The sequence below is a fragment of the Nerophis lumbriciformis genome, linkage group LG05, assembly GCF_033978685.3.
Source record: "Nerophis lumbriciformis linkage group LG05, RoL_Nlum_v2.1, whole genome shotgun sequence".
In the NCBI taxonomy this organism is placed as follows: Eukaryota; Metazoa; Chordata; class Actinopteri; order Syngnathiformes; family Syngnathidae; genus Nerophis; species Nerophis lumbriciformis.
This window is the reverse complement of record NC_084552.2, coordinates 38,747,833-38,770,977: the sequence shown is the minus strand read 5'-3', so window position 1 is coordinate 38,770,977 and position 23,145 is coordinate 38,747,833. Positions and strand designations below refer to the sequence as shown.

General features: G+C 41.7%; 1 protein-coding gene across 1 annotated transcript in view; it reads left to right on the top strand.

Moving 5' to 3' along the window:
- Positions 1-23,145, top strand: part of efnb3b (ephrin-B3b) — a 157,927-nt gene that overhangs the window by 72,541 nt on the left and 62,241 nt on the right. The window contains exon 2 of the mRNA XM_061960392.2: positions 5,825-6,114. Coding sequence (XP_061816376.1) covers positions 5,825-6,114 — 290 coding nt within the window. The remainder of the gene's footprint in view (positions 1-5,824; positions 6,115-23,145) is intronic.

Here is a 23,145-nt window from a genome sequence, read left to right as displayed (position 1 = left end):
GCGCTCTCCTGCTGTGCCTTAGCCACGGTGTGTTGTGTACATTAGATGTGAGCGTGCGATTCCACCATGAGATTAGAGCCGACAGCTTTATGCCGACAGGACGCCAGCAATCTAAAGAGGAGAGCGTCGCCATCATTTATTGTTCCCTGATAGATACAGTAGGGACGGTATTCATATGGCCCCATTCCTGCTCAGTGGCCTCGTGGTTGGCGTGTCCGCCCTGAGATCGGTAGGTCCGGAGTTCAAACCGAGTCATACCAAAGACTATAAAAATGGGACCCATTACCTCCCTGCTTGGCACTCAGCATCAAGGGTTGGAATTTGGGGTTAAATCACCAAAATGATTCCTGAGCGTGGCCACCGCTGCTGCTCACTGCTCCCCTCACCTCCCAGGGGGTGGAACAAGGGGATGGGTCAAACGCAGAGGGTAATTTCACCACACCTAGTGTGTGTGTGACTATCAGTGGTACTTTAACTTTAACTTTAACTTTAACTTTCTGGGTGGATCTCACAGGAGAGGAAGGTGGGGGTGTTCATCAATTTGCAATGCAGTCTGCCGAAAATGATGGAAAGCGCCACTCTACATAGCAACTGACACTTTTGTCAAAGTTGGAATGGCTACAAAAGTGTACCCCCCTCCAATTTGTCACGTGTCATATGTCAGGTAAACCGTGACGAATGGTGCCGTGAGTACCCTTACTGCTGTTCATGCTTTTCTAGCTTCGCCTCCTGCCAGGTTGTGTGATACGTTCAAAGGCTGTCGTGATTGGAGATGCACCTGTGTGTTCGATACACCTGTGTGCTCAGTTTCGGACTCGGCTCGGATTGCCGCTGTGGAATTTTGGACGTCTTCAGGCTGTCTGTCAAGAAGAAAAAGGGTGCACCGTTTTTGGAATATCTTTAAATGTGCGGAGGGGCAGCTGGGAAGTATAAAAGTTTTTTTTTTGTTTTTTTTAAGGTATAGGGGGCCGCAAGGGGAGCGGGTCGCAGAGGTCAAAGCGGGGTGAAAAAAATGATGTTTCAGCCCAGAGAAGAAAGGAAGCCTCCTTTCTTTATTTCTAACACTCTCCAGCAAAAAACCTCCATCAGTTTCACCTCTGCGCCCTTACGACACCCCCCCCCCCTCCACACACACACACACACACCGTGTTTCAAAGCGTGGCCACATGAATGGCCCCATTGTTGACGGCGGAGGGGGAGGGAAAAAAGTAAAAGCGACGTGAAAGGAAGATGAAATGTTGCGCAGGACTTGATATGGACAAAAGTATTGGGACACCTTGACCGCCATTAAAAACCTTTCCCCAAAAGCTGGATGTGTTCTTTTGTGCAACATGTCTGATTGGCAATGTAAAAACAATAGTAATACCATTTGTTTAAAGGTCCCATGCCAATACACTTTTCACTGCAGTGTGTTGGAAGTCTTTTGTCCAAAATATAGCCCTGGTGTTAGAATTCAGACAATTTAAAAGTACTTTTTGGAACACGCCATTTTTTTCGTTTTTGTTTTAATGCTAATGAGCTGTGTTTATCTGCACAGCGTCTTTAACAGAGTGTGTGTCTTCAAGAAGCGCTATTGTGTATTTTACATATACACTACATGGTATGCTTGTTATTATTATCATTATTATTTTTATGATTATTATTTATTTATTTTTGTCCTTTCAAGCTACACAGGCAAATCATATTGTTGATGTAGATGCCCATATCGGCTGTACACAATTGGCTTGATTACATAGGGTGTGGTCTGAAGAATTCAATGCTACATTTAATATGTAATGTAGTAACAGGCACATTTATAATATAATGCAATATTGACGTATTTTCATCACTTTAAGCATACGCGGTGCATTAATTTCACAAATGCATCACAACGTTCGCTTTTTCCTTCGACAACGTCACTGGTTTCTACTCACTGCAGACTTCATGAGAACCAACGAAATAAGACATCACTTACTGTACAATGTCTGCTCCCACTGGGATGCGAACTGATAGGATGTAGTTATATTCCCGTTTAGATGAAGAATGACTCATAATCCTCGCGAAGACAAAATGGCGGTGCAACCAAGCGCCTTTTTGTGTCTTTCTCACCATTTGCGGGTCTAAATTATTTCCTCATCCTCGCGCTGCCGTGAAGGAAATACAATGTTGGCAGGCAATCACATTTTGGCACTACACCAGCAAATATAAACAAAACAAAACACCGGCGAAAAGCGATAATGGTTAAAAAAACAAGCAAACCGGAGTTTTGACCCGGAGTAGGCAGGGTCGTTAAAAAAAAAAAATCTGCATCCCGGGGACGCACAGACTTCCGTAAATGCGCGTCCTTTCTGATTTCAATGCGTAAAAAGACACAAAAAGTGCGTTAACGCCAACCTGTGAATGATCGCCACCCGCTCTTGTCTCGCATCTGACCGTTGATTGGTCAATTGGTCAAATATTGTCATGTTGGCAAGAAGGCAGTGCCAGAAAGCCAGTTAAGAAGCTTGTTGGCGGTCTAAAGGACTTATGTGAGCGGTGGTTTTCCGCCTGTCACCAGTGTTTGACTCCATTCAATAGTATTAAATTATTACTGCACATTAAAGTGTGCAGAGACATGTACCCCCGCAAAATAAAAATATTATAAGAGGGGTTAGTGCGTCTGCCTCACAATACGAAGGTCCTGAGCAGTCCTGGGTTCAATCCCGGGTTCGGGATCTTTCTGTGTGGAGTTTGCATGTTCTCGCCGTGACTGCGTGGGTTCCCTCCGGGTACTCCGGCTTCCTCCCACCTCCAAAAACATGCACCTTGGGATAGGTTGATTGGCAACACTAAATTGGCCCTAGTGTGTGAATGTGAGTGTGAATGTTGTCTGTCTATCTGTGTTGGCCCTTTCGATGAGGTGGCGACTTGTCCAGGGTGTACCCCGCCTTCCGCCCGATTGTAGCTGAGATAGGCTCCAGCGCCCCCCGCGACCCCGAAGGGATTAAGCGGTAGAAAATGGATGGATGGATGGAATTGAAATGGTTTGCAGAGCTTGATTTTAGGATGTGTCGCGAAGCATTTTGTCGAAGATGAAGGTTTTTCTTCAAGCGAGTGTTTGAGCGCCTCTTCTCTCAACATTTGAGCAGGCAAGTGAGATGATATCGATTCTTCTCACATCTGGTGCTCATAAACAGGCTCTAGGGACACATTTTGCCGTTAGAACATCATTAAAAAGGCACTTTTGCATAATGATATTACATACGCATTCTCCACTGCACTGAATCTTTTTTTTTCTTTTTTTTTGCGGCCTGTTGGCATTTTAACTTTCAACTCCTCACATCCTCCCTCGTGAATGTGTGTGAGTGTATCTGTGTGTGTGTGTGTGTGTGTGTTTTGCCTTTGTGCAGTGCAGCTCAAGTGTGACTCACGGTACCTTCCAGATACGACTCTCTGTGAATGCTTGGTGCAGGAAGTAAAAAGCGCTTGTTATTATAAGAGTGTTTCGTGGAGGGCATCCATGTGGGTCCTGTGTATGTGTGTGAGGCCTGAGGAAGCACGGCCATGTTTGGGCCCCGGACTAAAAATAAAGCGTGTGTGTGCTGAATCTGGCTCATGAGAGGAGGTCAAGGATGTGCTGAGTGACGCCGAGGCCCCCTGGCTCTTCAGTCTGATTGTCGCCTGATAACCCAAAGTGACCTGAAGTGAAGCAGCGACTTCTCAGAAGGCACTTTTGGTGAAATTAGTCCGATTCTTAAAAATCATAAGGCATGGATTCTAATGAAGACGTCACCTTTAATTTTGATGTCCTTGGATGCCTCATGTGTTTGTGCTTAGTGATTGTGTATATTTCATGGACAAAACAGTACAGCGCAGAGATGGGGAAAGCAGCTGGGGGCCTTTGGATGGCGTCTGTCACAGCGCGTTCGCTCAGCCAACTGCATCACGATACTTAGCCTAAACACATCGCTGGCTTTTTTGTTGTTTTTGTCCATGAAGACCCCACTAAAAGGCATAGTTGAATTCGGACGTTTCTGGTTTCATTTTGATTCCGGTTCCCAAAACCTCTCGATAGTGTTTTTTTTGTATTTGTATTTTTATTTTCAACCAGTAGATAAATATTTGAACTTGCACTTTGCATTTTAAATACACGTCTTGAACTTTACTCAGCACTTTTTTCTTGTGCATTTTCAAGCAAGCTTTTATGGCTATCTTAGCTTTTAGCTTCCCTGCTCTTGCTTGTTTTTCCTTGATGAGTAACATGTCTTTCAGTCCTCCAGTGATAATAATACAGAGCGTGTATAAGCCACACCCACAAAATTTTTGAAGAAATAAATATTCCGGACTATAAACTGCAGATACTGTATACAAGTGGGGACGGCGTGGCGAAGTTGGTAGAGTGGCCGTGCCAGCAATCGGAGGGTTGCTGGTTACTGGGGTTCAATCCCCACCTTCTACCATCCTAGTCACGTCCGTTGTGTCCTTGGGCAAGACACTTCACCCCTTGCTCTTGATGGCTGCTGGTTAGCGCCTTGCATAGCAGCTCCCGCCATCAGTGTGTGAATGTGTGTGTGAATGGGTGAATGTGGAAATACTGTCAAAGCGCTTGAAGGTAGAAAAGCGCTATACAAGTATAACCCATTTATCATTTATTATAAGTTGTGAAATTAGTTACTTACCGGTACACAGAAATATTTTGTACATTTTTATTTACATACAATAATTGTTCACAAAAGGTGTCTGCAACATGGCAGTAAAATGCCTGATCAAACAAAACAGAAGTCATCGTCATGGACCCACTAATTGCGGAAGCTAGCTCTCCAATCAGCTAAACCGACTCAATAACTCCATCGCGACATTTTGGTGAATTTACTAAGGAATTATTGAAACTGAAACAATACAAAAAGAATGTAATTGTAAGTTAATAATACTAACACAAACACTCATTAACGTGTTAGCATATTAGCTCATGGTAACAACGCTAACTTGATTACGTACAATTATGCATAAAACACTCCTACTGACATCACACAGGACGGTTTAGTAAGTATAAATTATTTTAGTCAAATTGTAAAACTTACAAACTTTGCTTGGAGTGATGAATAAATAATCCTTTCGAGCAGAAACGCCATGAGCGGTTATACTTTTGGTTGAAAGCATTAAAACGGGAAGTACCTTTTCAGCCTCCAACACCTGCAGTGACCAACCTCGTACAAAAGATGGCGTCATAGCAAAAACAATAACATATCAATCAATCAGTCAAAGTTTATTCATAAAGCCCTTTATCACAAGTGTCTCAAAGGCCTGCACAAGCCACAACGACATACCTTTTCAGTGTGTCTGCTTGTGTTTAATGAAAACTATTGAACACAAAACATTATGGTTTTTAGCGAAGAATAATCCATTCATTAGTTGCATCGTTTTATAAACCGCATGGTTCAAAGCGTAGGAAGAAAGTAGCAGCTTATAGTTTGGAATTTACAGTAGTTTATATGCTGGAATGGGGGATTATTGACTTTGGGGAGCGGTTGCACACGGTGTATGGCGATAGGCAGTTAGTTGCTCTGTGGCAGTTATTTCTTCCATTTGGCGGACTGAGCACCGAAAATAGGAATCGAATTTGAAAAAATCTAGACGATTCCGGCAGAATCGGATTGTAAAACCCAGCTCCCATCGATGCCTGATGCTCGATGCCCAAAACTAGACCCTACCAAAGAAAGCGCTCTGGGTTGTGGCTTCCGCTGTTAGCCTAGCAAGCTAACATGGGCTTACTTAATTGACTGTGCACTCCAATTAAAGGAAAAAACTCGGATGGCAATTTTCTTTGAAGAAACAACACTTAACTCTCTTTCTGTCTACTCCCCAGGTTCCTGGATGATAAGGGCTACATCCTCTACCCTCAGATCGGCGACCGGCTGGACCTGATCTGTCCCCCGCTGGACACGGCTCGCTCCACGCCGGAGTACGAGTTCTACAAGCTGTACCTAGTGGCGTCGCGGGAGCAGGCGGACCGCTGCGAGGTAATGGGCGCGCCCAACATCGTGCTGACGTGCGACGAGCCTACGCGAGAACGCCGCTTCACCATCAAGTTCCAGGAGTTCTCGCCCAACCTGTGGGGCCACGAGTTCAAGAGCATGCACGACTACTACATCATCGGTGAGTAAATGTGTGTGTGTGTGTGTGTGTGTGTGTGTGTGTGTGTGTGTGTGTGTGTGTGTGTGTGTGTGTGTGTGTGTGTGTGTGTGTGTGGCGTGATCAGGGCTTTGTTGTGATTGCACGCTTGATTTCTGATTGTGCTGGAGTGTGTTTGTTTATCACTCTGATGGTCGTTGAGATTGTGCGGGTGCGTTTAAGACTAACGAGGTCCTTGTGTGATCCAGACTATGGGCAATAAGCGAGGGCAGTGGCGTAAAGAATGCCTTTTTTATTGCGGTCTTGATTGGTATTTGTTTGTTTGATTGCACAAAAATGGAAACGTTAAGGTAGTTAGAAACACTTTTTCAAATAAAAATAGGTATGATGATAAAAAATGTTGCATACTGTACAAGTAATCCAATGACCGCAATCCAGACACCCCGAAATATGACCTCAAAACACTTTTATAGAGATTAATTATAGTTTTACATGCTGAAAACAAAGTAAAATACATATACTTTATTTTCCGGAATATAAGCCGCTGCTTTTTTCCTATGCTTTGAATCCTGCGGTACGGCTAATTTATGGATTTTTCTTCACTAACGGCCATAGTGTTTTGTATTAAACAAATAGTTTTAATAAAGTTGTTTCTACGGATATTGTCATTCATTCGAGTCATTGTAATCGCAGGGCATTCAATCGATTGCAACTGGACTGTTTGGTTTGTATAAACGAGTTTTGTCACTGCAGGTGCTGCGGGTTGAGAGTATATTTTCGTGTTTCATGCCCTGAACCGGAAGCAAAACTGTACATAGCGTTTCTGTTCAAAAGGAATCGTCATTCATCAGTCCAAGCAACAATTGCTAAGTTTTACAATGTAACCAAAACAATTCATACATTCTAAACCGTCCCATCTGCGATGTCTGTAGGAGTGTTTTTATGCATATTTGTACGTGCTATCGTAATGTTATCGAGCTAGCGTCGATAGCACTAGCGAAAATGCTAACACATTTAGTCAGTCATAAAGTGTCTGTGCTAGTATTATTAACTTACAGCGACATTCTTTTTGTATTGTTTTAGTTTTGTTTGATCAGCTGTTTGAAAGAAAAATCTTTTGAACCGGTATAGCTGCGGCCTATAGTCCGGGGTGGCTAATATATGTTAGAATATAATTTTCTTCTAAAATTTGGTGGGTGCGCTTTATAGCCCAGAAAATACGGTACATGAGCAAATAAATGAACATTTAACATCACTTTTACTTTTATTAGAGAGTCTTGTTGGCAAAGACAGCAATGAGTGAGGGAGTAGTTCTAATATGAATGCATTGATCATAATGTCAAAAAACAGGAATATGTGTAAGGTATGTAATATCTAATGCAGTGTTTTTCAACCTTTTCTGAGCCAAGGCACATTTTTTTCATTGAAAAAATCCCGAGGCACACCACTAGCAGAAAACATAAACAAATCAAATTTAGCAGCCAATATTGACAGTAAAAAGTCGTTCTCGCAATTGTTGGATATTAATTCAAACCATAACCAAGCATGCATCACTATAGCTCTTGTCTCAAAGTAGGTGTGCTGTCACCACCTGTCACATCACACCCTGACTTATTTGGAGTTTTTTTTTGCTGTTTTCCTGTGTGTAGTGTTTTAGTTCTTGTCATGCGCTCCTTTTTTGGTGTTGATTGTCATGTCATGTACGGATGTACTTTGTGGACGCCGTCTGCTGCTCCACACGCTGTAAGTCTTTGCTGTCGTCCAGCATTCTGTTTTTGTTTACTTTGCAACCAGTTCAGTTTTAGCTTCGTTTTGCATAGCCTTCCCTAAGCTTCAATGCCTTTTCTTAGGGGCTCTCGCCTTTTGTTTAATTTTGGTTTAAGCATTAGACACCTTTTTACCTGCACACTGCCTCCCGCTGTCGTCTGCATATTGTGATCACGACAAACCATGTTCCCGACATCTACAAAGCAATTAGCTACCTGCTGCCACCTACTGATATGGAAGAGTATTACACGGTTACTCTGCCGAGCTCTAGACAGCAGAGACACTCAACAACAACACATCATTTGCAAATTATAATTACTGGTTTTCAAAAAATATTTTTAACCCAAATAGGTGAAATTAGATAATCTCCCACGGCACACCAGACTGTATCTCACGGCCGCGGCACAGTGGTTGAAAAACACTGATCTAATGTGTGCAGTTTGGTTCTGATCCAAAGCCAGACCTATCGGGGGAGGTCTGGTTCCAGTTTGTCTTGTGTCATTTCAAGTGTGTGTGTTTGTGTGTGTGTGTTTTGTCGTGCGCTGCAGCTGTGCCCAGCCACGGGCATGTTTATTGTTCCTGTCAGACTTTGCAGTCACCGCAAACGGCGAAAAAGGTGGTTTGTTTTTGCTTGATTCGGAGCAGCTTGTTCAGACCGCTTCAGGACCCGGTGATGAGGTCATCAAGGCGAGGAGCGATCACACGGGATGGAGCGTTCTGGTAAACCTCGCCAGAAACCTGTGGGTTGTTTTATTTGTGTTTTTTTAAGAGCAGGTTTTTAGTGCAAACAGGATGCAAAACCACCTCAGGAGTGAGAAAGGGAGTCGTTTGATTCCCTCCTCCCACGCATGCGGGATGCACTCAGGTGTGCACACGCTCTGTTCGCTTCCTCTCATCTGTGGAGAGTACAAAAAAAAAAAAAAATGCCAGCAGGAAGAGAGAAGAGTCGCTTTGTGTCGGGAAGCCTTACCTTTCCTACGTTTTTTTCTTTCATTCACGCATTCTAAAGTCATATAAATATTTGAGTCAAAATACAAGCTGGGTCACATTTGCACAAAGATAAACAACAAGGGTGAAGGAAGAAAACACTGGCGGCCATTCATAATTTAAAAGTGATGACTATTTGGGAACAACTTTACACAAAAACTGAAACAATTTTTTCCATAACAAACAATATAATTCCATTGAGTTTGTTCCAGACACCCAGAAATATGAACACAAAACACATTTTTTAGAGAATAAATAAAGTTTTACGTGCAGAAAACAATGTGACATACATAAAAATGAAGAATAAACTGGATACATTACCATTTGTGGGCCGATATCAGCCGATACTTGTTGTTTTGCTGATATCGGCTTGCACCTAAAATCTCTGACAGAATATCCGATACAAGCGATCCTTCAGCACGTTTACTTGTGCAAAGATGGACAGCCAGTAAACATCTGCTCAGTGGCCTTGTGGTTGGAGTGTCCGCCCTGAGATCGGTAGGTCGTGAGTTCAAACCCCGCTCGAGTCATACCAAAGACTATAAAAATGGGACCCATTACCTCCCTGCTTGGCACTCAGCATCAAGGGTTGGAATTGGGGGTTAAATCACCAAAAAATTATTCCCGAGTGCGGCCACCGCTGCTGCTCACTGCTCCCCTCACCTCCCAGGGGGTGGAACAGAGGTTAATTTCACCACACCGAGTGTGTGTGTGACTATCAGTGGTACTTTACTTTTACTTTAACTTTAAATATTCTCCAATAAGCACACAAGGTTGGTCTCTTATTGTATTTTAGTCAAATCATTTACCAAAGGTAAACATAGCTGGCAGCTACGCAGCCGCCAAGCACACAATAGCACACAAGCTAGACATACGTAATAAGTGTGTCACGATGGGCTTAGCCAGAGTAGGACCCCAAACGGAGATGAATGATGGAAAAGATAGTCGACACAGAAACACTGCGACTAAGTCACAGTGGACGAGGAGCGTGAGATGAGCCAAAGCACAGGGGGCGAACACGATTGGAAGGGTGATTCATCAGGAAATCTACTGGCGCTGAGCAACGGAAATGGAGAGCTTAACCATGTACCGCAACAGAAAGGAGATAGGCGGCAGCAGAGCTGCCAGATTATGACAAAGTGTCCTTAATTGTCGAGAACACCACATTGTCAATATAAACAAGTATCGATTAATTCTAGTTGCATATTACTTACATATATAAAGTCTCCAAGGCAGAAGTGGATCCTTTAACAAACGTGTCCGCATCATTGTTACTGCATCATGCTCTTAATTCAATTCATTATTTTGACCACTAGAAAATTGAAATGAACACTCCACTTCATAAGCATAAAATAAGTCATAAGTTTAGTGTTTTTCATACCTCATTGTAATTTCACTTTTTCCCAACATTCCACACTACAAAATAACAAAAGTAAGTACCACAATTCTTGCTCATATCATCCATTTGTCCATTTCCTACCGCTTGTCCCTTTCGGGGTGGCGGGGGTTGCTGGAGCCTATCTCAGCTGCATCCGGGCGGAAGGCGGGGTACACCCTGGACAAGTCGCCACCTCATCGCAGGGCCAACACAGATAGACAGACAACATTCACACACCAAGGCCAATTTAGTGTTGCCAATCAACCATATCATATCGGATATTAAAATATCAGTGTCGGCCAACATTTAAGGCTCCAATATCGGCATCGTATCGGGGCAGCCCTGCCAATTAACATCTCTTTTACCTTTATTGAAGACGCGTGTTGGCAAAGACGGCGATGAGCAGAGGAGTACTTTCATACTTTGAGTTCTTTCTTGAGTTCAATGAAGTTTCTCACCATCTTTATCAATTGCTCCTGCAGCTTTAAAGGGGAACATTATCCATAGACCTATGTAAGCGTCAATATATACCTTGATGTTGCAGAAAAAAGACCATATATTTTTTTAACCAATTTTCGAACTCTAAATGGGTGAATTTTGGCGAATTAAACGCCTTTCTATTATTCGCTCTCGGAGCGATGACGTCACGTTGTGATGTCACATCGGGAAGCAATCCGCCATTTTCTCAAACACATTACAAACACCGAGTCAAATCAGCTCTGTTATTTTCCGTTTTTTCGACTGTTTTCTGTACCTTGGAGACATCATGCCTCGTCGGTGTGTTGTCGGAGAGTGTAACAACACGAACAGGGACGGATTCAAGTTGCACCAGTGGCATAAAGATGCGAAAGTGGCAAGAAATTGGACGTTTGTTCCGCACACTTTACCGACGAAAGCTATGCTACGACAGAGATGGCAAGAATGTGTGGATATCCTGCGACACTCAAAGCAGATGCATTTCCAACTGGACTGGACAGATCAGCTTTCAGGAAAAGAGAGCGGATGAGGGTATGTCTGCAGAATATATTAATTGATGAAAACTGGGCTGTCTGCACTCTCAAAGTGCATGTTGTTGCCAAATGTATTTCATATGCTGTAAACCTAGTTCATAGTTGTTAGTTTCCTTTAATGCCAAACAAACACATACCAATCGTTGGTTAGAAGGCGATCGCCGAATTTGTCCTCGCTTTCTCCCGTGTCGCTGGCTGTCGTGTCGTTTTCGTTGGTTTTGCTTGCATACGGTTCAAACTGATATGGCTCAATAGCTTCAGTTTCTTCTTCAATTTCGTTTTCGCTACCTGCCTCCACACTACAACCATCCGTTTCAATACATGCGTAATTTGTTGAATCGCTTAAGCCGCTGAAATCCGAGTCTGAATCCGAGCTAATGTCGCGATATCTTGCTGTTCTATTCGCCATGTTTGTTTGTATTGGCATCACTGTGTGACGTCACAGGAAAATTGACGGGTGGTTAAAATCAGGCACTTTGAAGCATTTTTTAGGGATATTGCGTGATGAGTAAAATTTTGAAAAAAACTTCGAAAAATAAAATAAGCCACTGGGAACTGATTTTTAATGGTTTTAACCCTTCTGAAATTGTGATAATGTTCCCCTTTAAAAATCTACAGTATTGCTATAGCAACAAGGTCGGTGTCCGTATCGGCCCATAGAGACAAGCTTACAGTATTGGACATGAAAAAGTGGTATTGGCCCATCCCCGCTAATAATAATGATAACAACAAAAGGAGAATTTTGCGGTATTTATTTTGCAACGGCTTTATCGTTCAGCCGAAAGTGAAGCACCTTCCTCACCTTTATCTCCACACGCACAGCCTAGACCCATCGATTGACAGGTCCAGTCATAATCAATGGAGGCTTGAGGTCACACACACATGCACATACACATACACACTTCCCCTCATAGCTGGGAATTAGGAGAGGTGGATAGTCGAGGAGGGCAAGCGGAGTAGCTTAAAGCGGAGAGCATCTGGCACTGATAACTTATTGATAACGACATGCGAGCTGTAATTGGGCTCGTCCCAAACGAAGAACGCCGCTTATGGTGTCTGGCTTAACGAGGCTGCTAGATCGTTAATACCGTCCTCATCTAACGACTCGTTTTTAGGGGGGGGGGGTCATATCTGCTGAGCCGCAGATGACCACACGAGAAGAGATTGGCAGCCGTCTTGCTTGTGCATCAATACGTTTAATTAACCTGTGGCGTCACACGACTCACCTTGCACACGTGTTGAACTGCGCGCGGAGGTTCATTTCAAAGTCTATTACACGTTAGTTTTGAATCCACTCGTTAGCACGTGTCGTTAGCATGCTACCGCGCCGCCGTCGTCGTTGCGGACAAGTACTAATGGCTTCATTTGCAAACCTTGTGGAGAAAGTTTTTCATCTAATTACTTTGTTTTGGAAGGTCACTAATGTATTACAGATGCCAGCGCTTTGTAATCAGATTACTCCAATCCCATTAAAAGCGATTCTTTTCCTTCCCGCACCCCCGGAGAGGGGAGAGAAAGAGCGGCAACATTGATTAGTTATACTCGCTGATGGATGTTTTCACTCATAACATGAGGTCAGAGTTTATGTAAGCCCCTGTCCTCGGGTCACACACAAACACCCCAAACACACACGCTCTGGCCAACGGGGCGAAGGAGCCAGCCAAAATGTCCACACGGGGAGAAATGTCCCCACAATAAAGGTGGTATGTCAAGTGGGAACACAAGCTTCAGAAGGGGTGAGAAGGTTTTAAATCAAGGATGTCAAATGTATGGCCCGAGGGCCGGATCAGGCCCGCGAACAGGTTTTATCCGGCCCTCGGGATGAGTTTGTTAAGTATAAAAATGTACCTACAATTTTTTAATGAAATAAACTGCTGTTCTAGATGTGTCCACTGGATGTCGCAATAGCAATTCTTTGTATCTTTGTAGATGATGCTACATATGTACAAAATAAACCACATGATGTTAGTACATCCATCGAGGAAAATGATCAAACTACATAAATAACATCCTGTAATTTGATTTTGATACAATTATTACAATATATTGAAAATTAACACCAATGAGTTGACTGATGAACATTATTACATAATTTATTCAGAAAATATAGATAACGCCAAATAAATTATTAACCGCAACATGTAAGTGTAAAAAAACAACAACATTCTGATTTGTACATTTGTGCTTGTTCTATTTTTAAACAAAGAAAAACATCTGAAGTTGTCTTTATTTTTAAGTTATCGTGCCGGGATTTTACCAGACCTGCCCACTTGGGAGTAGATTTTTCTCCATGTGGCCCCCGATCTAAAATGAGTTTGACACCCCTGCTTTAAATGGTAGTGACGGGATTCTTACAACAACTTGCGATTCGATTCTGATTCTTAAGGTTGACGATTTGATTTAGAATCGATTCTCAATTCAACACAAATAACACACGTTTGTTATTAGGTATAACAATGATAATAAAACCTTTTGAAAACAGGTTACAAAAGCTCTTCTTGGCTGCTGACGTATGAGGTAAAAAATTTTTTTTTTTTTTTTTTTTTTTAACGTAAGACGTTTGAAGTATGTCGTATATGCGCAAAGCGAGTAAGCTCGCAAATGACCTAAAAAGTATTTTTTTATAAATGGAATCATATATTTTCTTTACGTTTGATGTTTGATGTACAGTCGTGGTCAAAAGTTTATATACACTTGTAAAGAACATAATGTCATGGATGTCTTGAGTTTCCAATAATTTCTACAACTCTTATTTTTTTTGTGATAGAGTGATTGGAGCACATACTTGTTGGTCACAAAAAACATTCATGTAGTTTGGTTCTTTTATGAATTTATTATGGGCCCATTGAAAATGTGACCAAATCTGCTTGGTCAAAAAGTACAATGTTAATATTTGGTTATATGTCCCTTGGCAAGTTTCACTGTAATAAGGGGCTTCTGGTTGAATTTTTGACCACTCCTCTTGACAAAATTGGTGCAGTTCAGCTAAATTTGTTGGTTTTGTGACATGGACTTATTTCTTCAGCATTGTCCCTTGTGTAATGTTCATATTGTTGTTACTCAGCCAGCATTTGTTAAGTCAGGACTTTGGGAAGGCCATTCTAAAACCTTAATTCTAGCCTGATTTAGCCATTCCTTTACCACTTTTGACGTATGTTTGAAGTCATTGTCCTGTTGGAACACCCAACTGCGTCCAAGACCCAACCTCCGGGCTGATGATTTTAGGTTGTCCTGAAGAATTTGGAGGTAATCCTCCTTTTTCATTGTCCCATTTACTCTCTGTAAAGCACCAGTTCCATTGGCAGCAAAACAGGCCCACAGCATAATACTACCACCACCATGCTTGACGTTAGGACGTGGTGTTCCTGGGATTAAAGGCCTCACCTTTTCTCCTCCAAACATATTGCTGGGTATTGTGGCCAAACAGCTCAATGTTTGTTTCATCTGACATCACCTGGACAAAGATAAGACCTTCTGGAGGAAAGTTCTGTGGTTGGATTGGAAACTTTGGAAAGGACAAACTTTAAAAGGCCAGTACACCCACTTGATGATATGTTCTGATCATCTTCTGAAATCCAACAGAGTACTAAAAGACGGCTGACTTCTTCAGAGAGAAGAAAAATGGAAATTGAAACATCTGTATGCACCAAAAACTTTAAGCATATCAATATGTGGAGTAAAATTACAGAACTGTTGGAGAGCTGTCGGTGTCTACTTCAGTATGTATTCTTTATTTATTCAAAAATATATCTAAGTATTTATTTTACATTTTTTAATAAGCTATCTAAAGGTTGATTGACAACACTAAATTGGCCCTAGAGTGTGAATGTTGTCTGTCTATCTGTGTTGGCCCTGGGATGAGGTGGCGACTTGTTCAGGGTGTACCGCGCCTTCCGCCCGAATGCAGCTTTGGATACGCTCCAGCACCTCCCGCGACCCCAACAGGGACAAGCGGTAGAAAATGGATGGATGGATGTACTGTAATGTCAGGGCTGTAGAGCACACCTAAATATAAGCCGCAGCCACCTAATTTTTGGACCCATTTTATTTGGTACACATATTGGCCGCACAAGTCTATAAATGTACACATTGAAACATTGAGTATCCATAAAAGTGCTTGTGTTCATTCACAAATTTAACAATCAATCAATCAATCAATGTTTATTTATATAGCCCTAAATCACAAGTGTCTCAAAGGGCTGCACAAGCCACAACGACATCCTCGGTACAGAGCCCACATAAGGGCAAGGAAAACTCACCCCAGTGGGACGTCGATGTGAATGACTATGAGAAACCTTGGAGAGGACCGCATATATTTCTTCATGTCTTCTCTGTGATGAGGGTGAGTGCATAAAGTGCTAAATGGCTGACTGAATGATCGTGTAAGTGCGTTTGATTTGACGCGAAAAATGTCATTGGTCAGGTGTGACAAGGCTAAAATTATTGGTGACGTGAAGCTTCCTGAACTCTGGAAAAGCCCTAAATTAGCCGCAGCATTCTATAAAGCGCAGGGTTCAAAGCGTGGGGAAGAAGCAGCCTTTTTTTTTTTTTTTTTTTCCCTACACTTTTTACAGAATGAAGAAGAAGTACATTTTGTCTTCACGGGGACTTTTCGGGTGGGTTGTGTGTGCGCGTAAGAGTGAGCGATGCCCTTCACTGCGTACGTCTCTCACTTATCTTCACTGAACGAATGCACGCTCACGTCGATGCACACGGGGGCCTTCTCTGAATGTATGCAGACTCACACACGCACGCACACACACACACACACACACGCACGCACACACACACACACACACACACACACACACACGGATGGTCGTAAACATCCTGAGCATATAAAAGTTTGCTGACTTGTGGGGAGAGCTGCTAACTCACTGTGGGACTGCAGTGTTGTTGTTTGCTGTGAGTGTGTGTGTGTGTGTGGGGGGGGGTTAGTATGCACAAGTTTTTTTGACTACGCATGGATGCGGACACCAGCGTGGGCGTGAATGAATGAATGACGGAACTCAAGGACTCGCAGCAGTGCTTTTATGGAGCTGGACCCCCAGGGCTTTGCGGAGAGATTGGTGCACAAGCATTGACATAAACAACACGGCCCCCACCATCATTTATAAATAATAGAGGAGTGCGTGGACCCCAAAGGAGGCTACACCTCCAAAAACACAAGTCTTGTATGCTCTGTTAGCTGTCTTTAATTGTGAGCTTCTTTGTGTGCATGTGATTGTTTGACGTGGCAGTGCGTGCAGACAGCAATGTCAAAGCCTTCAATAATGCAGAAGGCGCTCGCTGGTTTATTTATCAGGGTTAAGCGAAAATAAATGACACAACAGCCAGATCTGGTTAAGCGGGACACGGAGGGGTGGAGGGGAGGGTGCTTAAGGTGAGCGACTGATGAAGAGGAGCAAGGATGGGAGACAAAAGAGGGGATGATGCGAGACGAGCTGCACTGAGGAGTAAATGAGCTGCACCTCCATCATGTGTGTGTGTGTGTGTGCGTGTGTGTGTGTGTGCGTGTGTGTGTGTGTGTGTGTTTGTGTGTGTGTGTGCGCGCGGAGGGAAACGGGGTCAAAGTGAACGTTTGAATCCAGGGAGTCCTGAGAAATCGATATCTGCTGAATATTTGATCATGTCCAGGGCCGTCTGATTTGTAGACGCAAAAGTGAGCAAACTGAGAGGAAGAAGACAGGAGAGCAGGACCAAGTGAAACACCAACAATATCATTTCCACCAGAGTGGCTGAGGAAAAAAAGACCATAACATTAAAGCAAAATAGGATTGGCTTATGAACCCTAATGAACTCTTTTTAATATTGTAATAATTGGTTTGGTTGTGTAAAACCTGTCCTTTTTTTTAGGTTATATTTAGGAAATTTGGAGATGGTAGAAGAACCAAATGAAAAACATACAACAGCTTAGCTTTTAATCTTATCTGTATTGATTGTTTTTCAAATGAAACTGCTAGCAGGTATTTATCCAAAAAATACATTGTCCAACACAATGATAAATATTAAATTAGACATAATAGTTAAGGTTTCTTTTAATAGAGGTGCATAGATGCATTGAGATACAACAATGTGAATGATTATTTTATGTCTAGTAAATGGAAGTTCCTTATTGGCTGATATGCAGCCTTAATAGTTCTATCTTGTAGCGGGCAGGGCACACTGCTTTCTACGTTATTCATGTATTTCCCCGAACAGGAGTCTTTAACAACAGAAAGTGAGTTTCAAGCTCTGACTTCTCCTTGGTACTATCTCTAGCCATGACTTCCGCTAGCTAAAGTCTGGACTGTTTTTATTTACTGAGTAGACGTGTGGCTACGTTCTTCTGTAACAAATAATCCATACATCCATTTTCTACCGCTTGTCCCTCTCGGGTCGCGGGGGTGCTGGAGCCTATCCCAGCTGCATTTGGGCGGAAGGCAAAATAGTAATACAGTGGTTCTTAACCTTGTTGGAGGTACCGAACCCCACCAGTTTCATATGCGCATTCACTGAACCCTTTTTTTTTTTTCAAATTCAAGACAAAGTTATATGTTTTTGGTAACACTTTAGTATGGGGAACATATTCTAAGTAACAAAGATTTAATTTAGAGTTTTTTGGACACTAGGGGAACATATTCTAAGTAACAAAGACTTAATTTAGAGTTATTTGGTTCGGGTTAGGGTTAGAGGGTTAGGGTTATAATAAGGCCATGCCGAATAAGGCATTAATAAGTACTTAATAATGACTAGTTAAGAGCCAATATGTTACTAATTTGCATGTTAATAAGCAACTAATTAATGGTGAATATGTTCCCCAGACTAAAGTGTTACCATGTTTTATTACTGGTGCACAAAATGAACCGTGCATGAACATCACCTTGTTCAAACAACAAAACCAACACAGTGCATAAACTCACAACAAATTACACACCTGCAAATCAGTGTGACTTCTGCTGCTGCCGTATCCATAATACGCCGATAGGGATAAGTTTCTATTCACACGATGAGTCGGGTGTGTCTTGACGTCCGCCAAACCCCTGAGCCCGACTCACCGAACCCCTAGGGTTCGATCGAACCCAGGTTAAGAACCACTGTAGTAATAAGATTAAAGACATTTCTCTTCTGCATTTGACCCATCCCCTTGTTCAACCCCTGGGAGGTGAGGGGAGCAGTGAGAAGCAGCGGTGGCCGCGCCCGGGAATGATTTTTGGTGATTTAACCCCCAATTCCAACCCTTGATGCTTAGTACCAAGCAGGGAGGTAATGGGTCCCATTTTTATAGTCTTTGGTATGACTCGGCTGGGGTTTGAACTCACAACCTACAGATCTCAGGGCGGGCACTTTAACCACTAGTCCACTGAGTAGGCTAGAAAGCGCCAAAAAAAAGTGATATTGTTATTATAAGCGCTAACGCAGACAAACTATTAATAGCGGTGCCGTGAGCACAAGCCTGTGTGCCAATTTTGACATGATCGACTGATCAGCTGCTTCCTCGTTTCCTTGCTTGTCAAACTTTATTGTAGATCATAAATCGTGCCTCTCACCTTCATAGTAGAATAATGAGGATGTATTTCGACAAGTTGGCACACTTTGACAGCCAATGGCGAGAACGACACGAAACGAGGCTTGGTCACACACCCCTTTTCCTCGCAAGGATTATGAGTCATTCTTTATCTAAATGGGAATATATGAACATCCTAGCAATCGACATCCTAATGACAGCAGACATTGTACACTAAGTGATGTTTTATTGTGTATGTTGAAGTCTGCAGTGAGAAGTAATCAGTAAAGTTGTGAAAAAGCGAACGTCGTTATGTGTTTTTGAAATGAATGTGCCGCATATAATTCAGAACATGGAGATGAGATTCTACAAAAGACTCATGGATATCTCCTACACCCAACATGTCACAAACAAAGAAGTCCGGCAAAAGATCAGCCAAGCCATCGGCCCACATGATGACATGCTCACCACGGTCATAAAGCGGAAACTGTGGTGGTGGTACGGACACATCACCAGATCCTCAGACCTTGCAAAAACCCTCCTGCAAGGCACCGTACAAGGTGGCAGGAGACGAGGGAGACAAAAGACAAGATGGGAAGATAACATCGGAGAATGGACTTACCTGAAACTCACTGAGGCAATGAGAGCTGCTGAGGACAGAGAGGGATGGAGAGAGCTGGTCATCAGATCGTCTGTGGTGCCCCAACGACCCTTCGGGGCTATGGGATAGGTTAGGTTAGGTAGGTGCCGCATATGCTTAAAATGAGCAAAATATGTAAATATTAAATATTATTATGAATGTGCCTGTTACTACATTACATATATACTTACATCATGTATATAAAACCTTTATGGAGGTTTTTGGATGTCCTTTTAAAGGCTTTATAGGCAGAATTGAAGAGGTCCTCTAGGCTCCATTGTAAGCATACTTTTGATCACATTTATTTACTAGTTAGAATGCATTAAAAAAAATACTTCCGTCGTCATGTCTTTAGTTTATTATTATTATTCTTCGGTCAATGGTCAACAAAATATAATGATTGTGAGCGATAGGCAAAATTCCAAACACGCCGCGGGCCAATCTCATTTTTAAAATTGTCACGTCTCGCGGGCCGTAATGGAGGCGGGCCGCACTTGGCCCACAGGCCTCGGTTTGGACACCCCTATTGTAGAACCGTATTATATTAACTAAAGAAGAAACTTGTAGTTAAAATCCTATGTGGGCGCTCAATGATTTCACAGGTGACAAGTGTTTGGGTCTTGGCAAGTTATGATTTGTAAATTGAAAAAGTATTTTCCTCTTTTGAAGCACTTTGCTAGTGTGTATAGAGCTTGATAAGTCATTTATCATTAAAGCTGCATCCAGCTCATCCTCTGGGATAGTTCCAGAACCGACTCAGCGGTCTGGAAAAACGTTTATTGAACTTTTAAAAGTTTCTACTTGGTCTCAAATGACAAATATTACTTAAACCTTTCATCCTGGACCTCCATGAATCTGACTGTACTTTCCTATTTAATGCGTCTCATCTCCATCACTCTCCTCCCCTTCCAATACTCGCCTATCTGCAGCTATTTGTGACGGCCTTCCAATGCATCAGGCAATGCATTTCCTCACAGTCCAGCAAACACATCCACTTCTGGAGGCAACCTGCCTCTCTTCAACTCTCATGTGCCAAAGCAGCTCGAAATCAGGCGCCAAAAGTGGAAAATGGAATAGAATGAGCCAGCAGGGCTTTGGAAGGAGAATCATTTTACTGATTAATGCACCCTTTGCACAAAAAAAACACAACTTTATAGCATAGTTTCCCCAGTTCCTCCACAAACTGTTTGTTTTTTTATCCTACCTATATATTAAAGAGTAATTTTGCCATAAGGATGCATGCTTTACACTTACAAGTAATGGAAAATGTACAAAAAACAACTACCGTATTTTTCGGACTATAAGTCGCAGTTTTTTTCATAGTTTGGCCGATTTATATATGTTTTTTTCCTTTTTTATTATGCATTTTGGGCAGGTGCGACTTATACTCCGGTGCGACTTATATTCCGAAAATTACGGTACACATTTTTATCCTACAGTAATGAATTTGTTTTTTTAAAATATTGCAGCAACAAAAAAAGTGAAAATACATCCTACTCTGCACTAATACACCGCGATTTTCACACTAAATGTTTTTTTTTTTATCTTGTCTTTGCATGAAATATGCATGTCTTTAGGATGTATGGCTGCCACTATCAATTATGTTATCAATCAAGTAGACTATCGATTAATTTGTTCAAATAATCAACTAACCGGATAAAACACACTTTATAACAAATATATATGAAATAAATAAAAACATTTCTGCTTGCAATAACATCCATTTTCTGTTCTAATAAATGTACCACAGGGACTTTTTGTACTTTTTTCACGTGGGCATTAATAATAAGAACAAATAAAAACTCCACCAGTGTTCATTTTGTTGACTAAAAATGTTTGTCTTAGTTATCGTCAACGACCTATTTTCCCCTCACTAAAATAGGACGATAAGGAGTAAAAACAAATGGACAGTGACAAAATGAATTGACAATTTAGTCGACGAATAATTGACAGACAAAATCCAATCATATTAATTTTGTATTTAGGTGGGTAGGACAAGTTAGGAATATATGTAATCAAAGTAACATATAGGAGAGGGGCGGGAGCAAGTCATGGTGGGGATCCAATCAGAACTACAACTATGAAGACACAGTGTTTGGATTTCCCACCGGGAAACAAGACTATATTATAGGGATGTAAACAATAAACGGTAATAATGATGACGGCGACAACACTCCCCACGATTAGTGTTACCCTTTTAAATGAAAATGATCTACAAACTGAGATTAATAACTTCACTTTAATAAACTCACGGCGGATTTACTGGTGCCAGCTCGCGAGCTTAATTGCCAACATGAAATCAAAATGCCTACGTCTTTCCCCGTTAAAAACAACATACCCCAATCAAAACTTCTATAAACCCATTACTGTCTGAGCAACTAAGCTAGTCAGTTGTGCACATTGAACCTACAAGCTGTGCTCTCTTAGCACGGAAAGAGACAAGGTGATTCTTTGGTGAGTTCAAGTACCGCTGAACAGAGTAGGACAGACACAACGCCCGCCAGAAGTGACACATAATTAGAATAGATTTTATTTGTTACACACTTTTCATTTAAACTAATCTTAAAATGCTACTGTACAAACAAATATTTACTGAGACTTAGACTTCCTTTTTATTGTCATTCAAATGTGAACTTTACAGCACAGATAAGAACGGAATTTCGTTACATAAGCTCATGGTAGTACAGGACAAAAAAGCAATAAGGTGCATATATAAATAAATAAATATATATAAATAATATATATAATATATATATAAAATAAATAAATATATACAGATAAATATATTGCACTTTTTCACATGCGTCCACGTTTATGGATGTATGTTATATTGTCTTTTTTATTCCAGCGAGTTAATCCTTTTTGGGGGGAGTTGATTGGATAATTTAATTTAATTATGATGCGTTCAAGAGTCTTACGGCCTGAGCGAAGAAGCTGTTACAGAACCTGGAGGTTCTGCTTCGGAGGCTGCGGAACCTCTTTCTAGAGTCCAGCAGTGAAAACGGTCCTTGGTGGGGGTGTGAGGAGTCTTTGCAGATTTTCTGAGCCCTGGTCAGGCAGCGGCTTTTTGCGATCTCCTGGATAGGAGGAAGAGGAGTCCTGATGATCTTTTACAGTACCAAGATTAGCTATTAAAACAGATTACACACTATGACTAAAACACTTCAGTGAAAATGCAAAATAGTGTTTTTCTAACAGTGAGTCTATTTATTTTAGTTATGTTTAAAACAGTTTTGGAACATATTCCACAATAATAATGATAACCGTGATAATTTTGGGTCACAATAACTAAAATGTTCATATTGTCACATCCCTATTCTGTATTGTTACACCCATCATTACAGTATGTTTTCTACACCTGGAAGAAAGAGAAGACATATGGACACAGTTTACCTTTGCAAGGTAGACAACAAGACATGTTGTAAACCCTGTGGCTTCATTTTCTCTGGTAAAAATACAACCAACTTGAAGCATTTTCTGCAGGCTAATCATCCGGACATCTTCACGACAGTAAGTAGGCCTTGCCTAATATTTACAAATGACTCATACAGTAGAGAGAGTAGAGAAGGAGCAAGACTGCTTACTCTACCTCTACTTGTGTTGTACGCATAGGTGAGCTTGCTCGCCAATCTAGAATAAAACTAGTTTGTTTCCTCATGTGACCATTTTAGTCAACGTTTTTGAAAAAAAAATTCAATTTCAGCTGAAACAATAACACACAATGAGATTTAGTGTGAAATGTACTTATTGAAATATTAATAGAGTGCAGGTCTTGTTGTGAATTTAG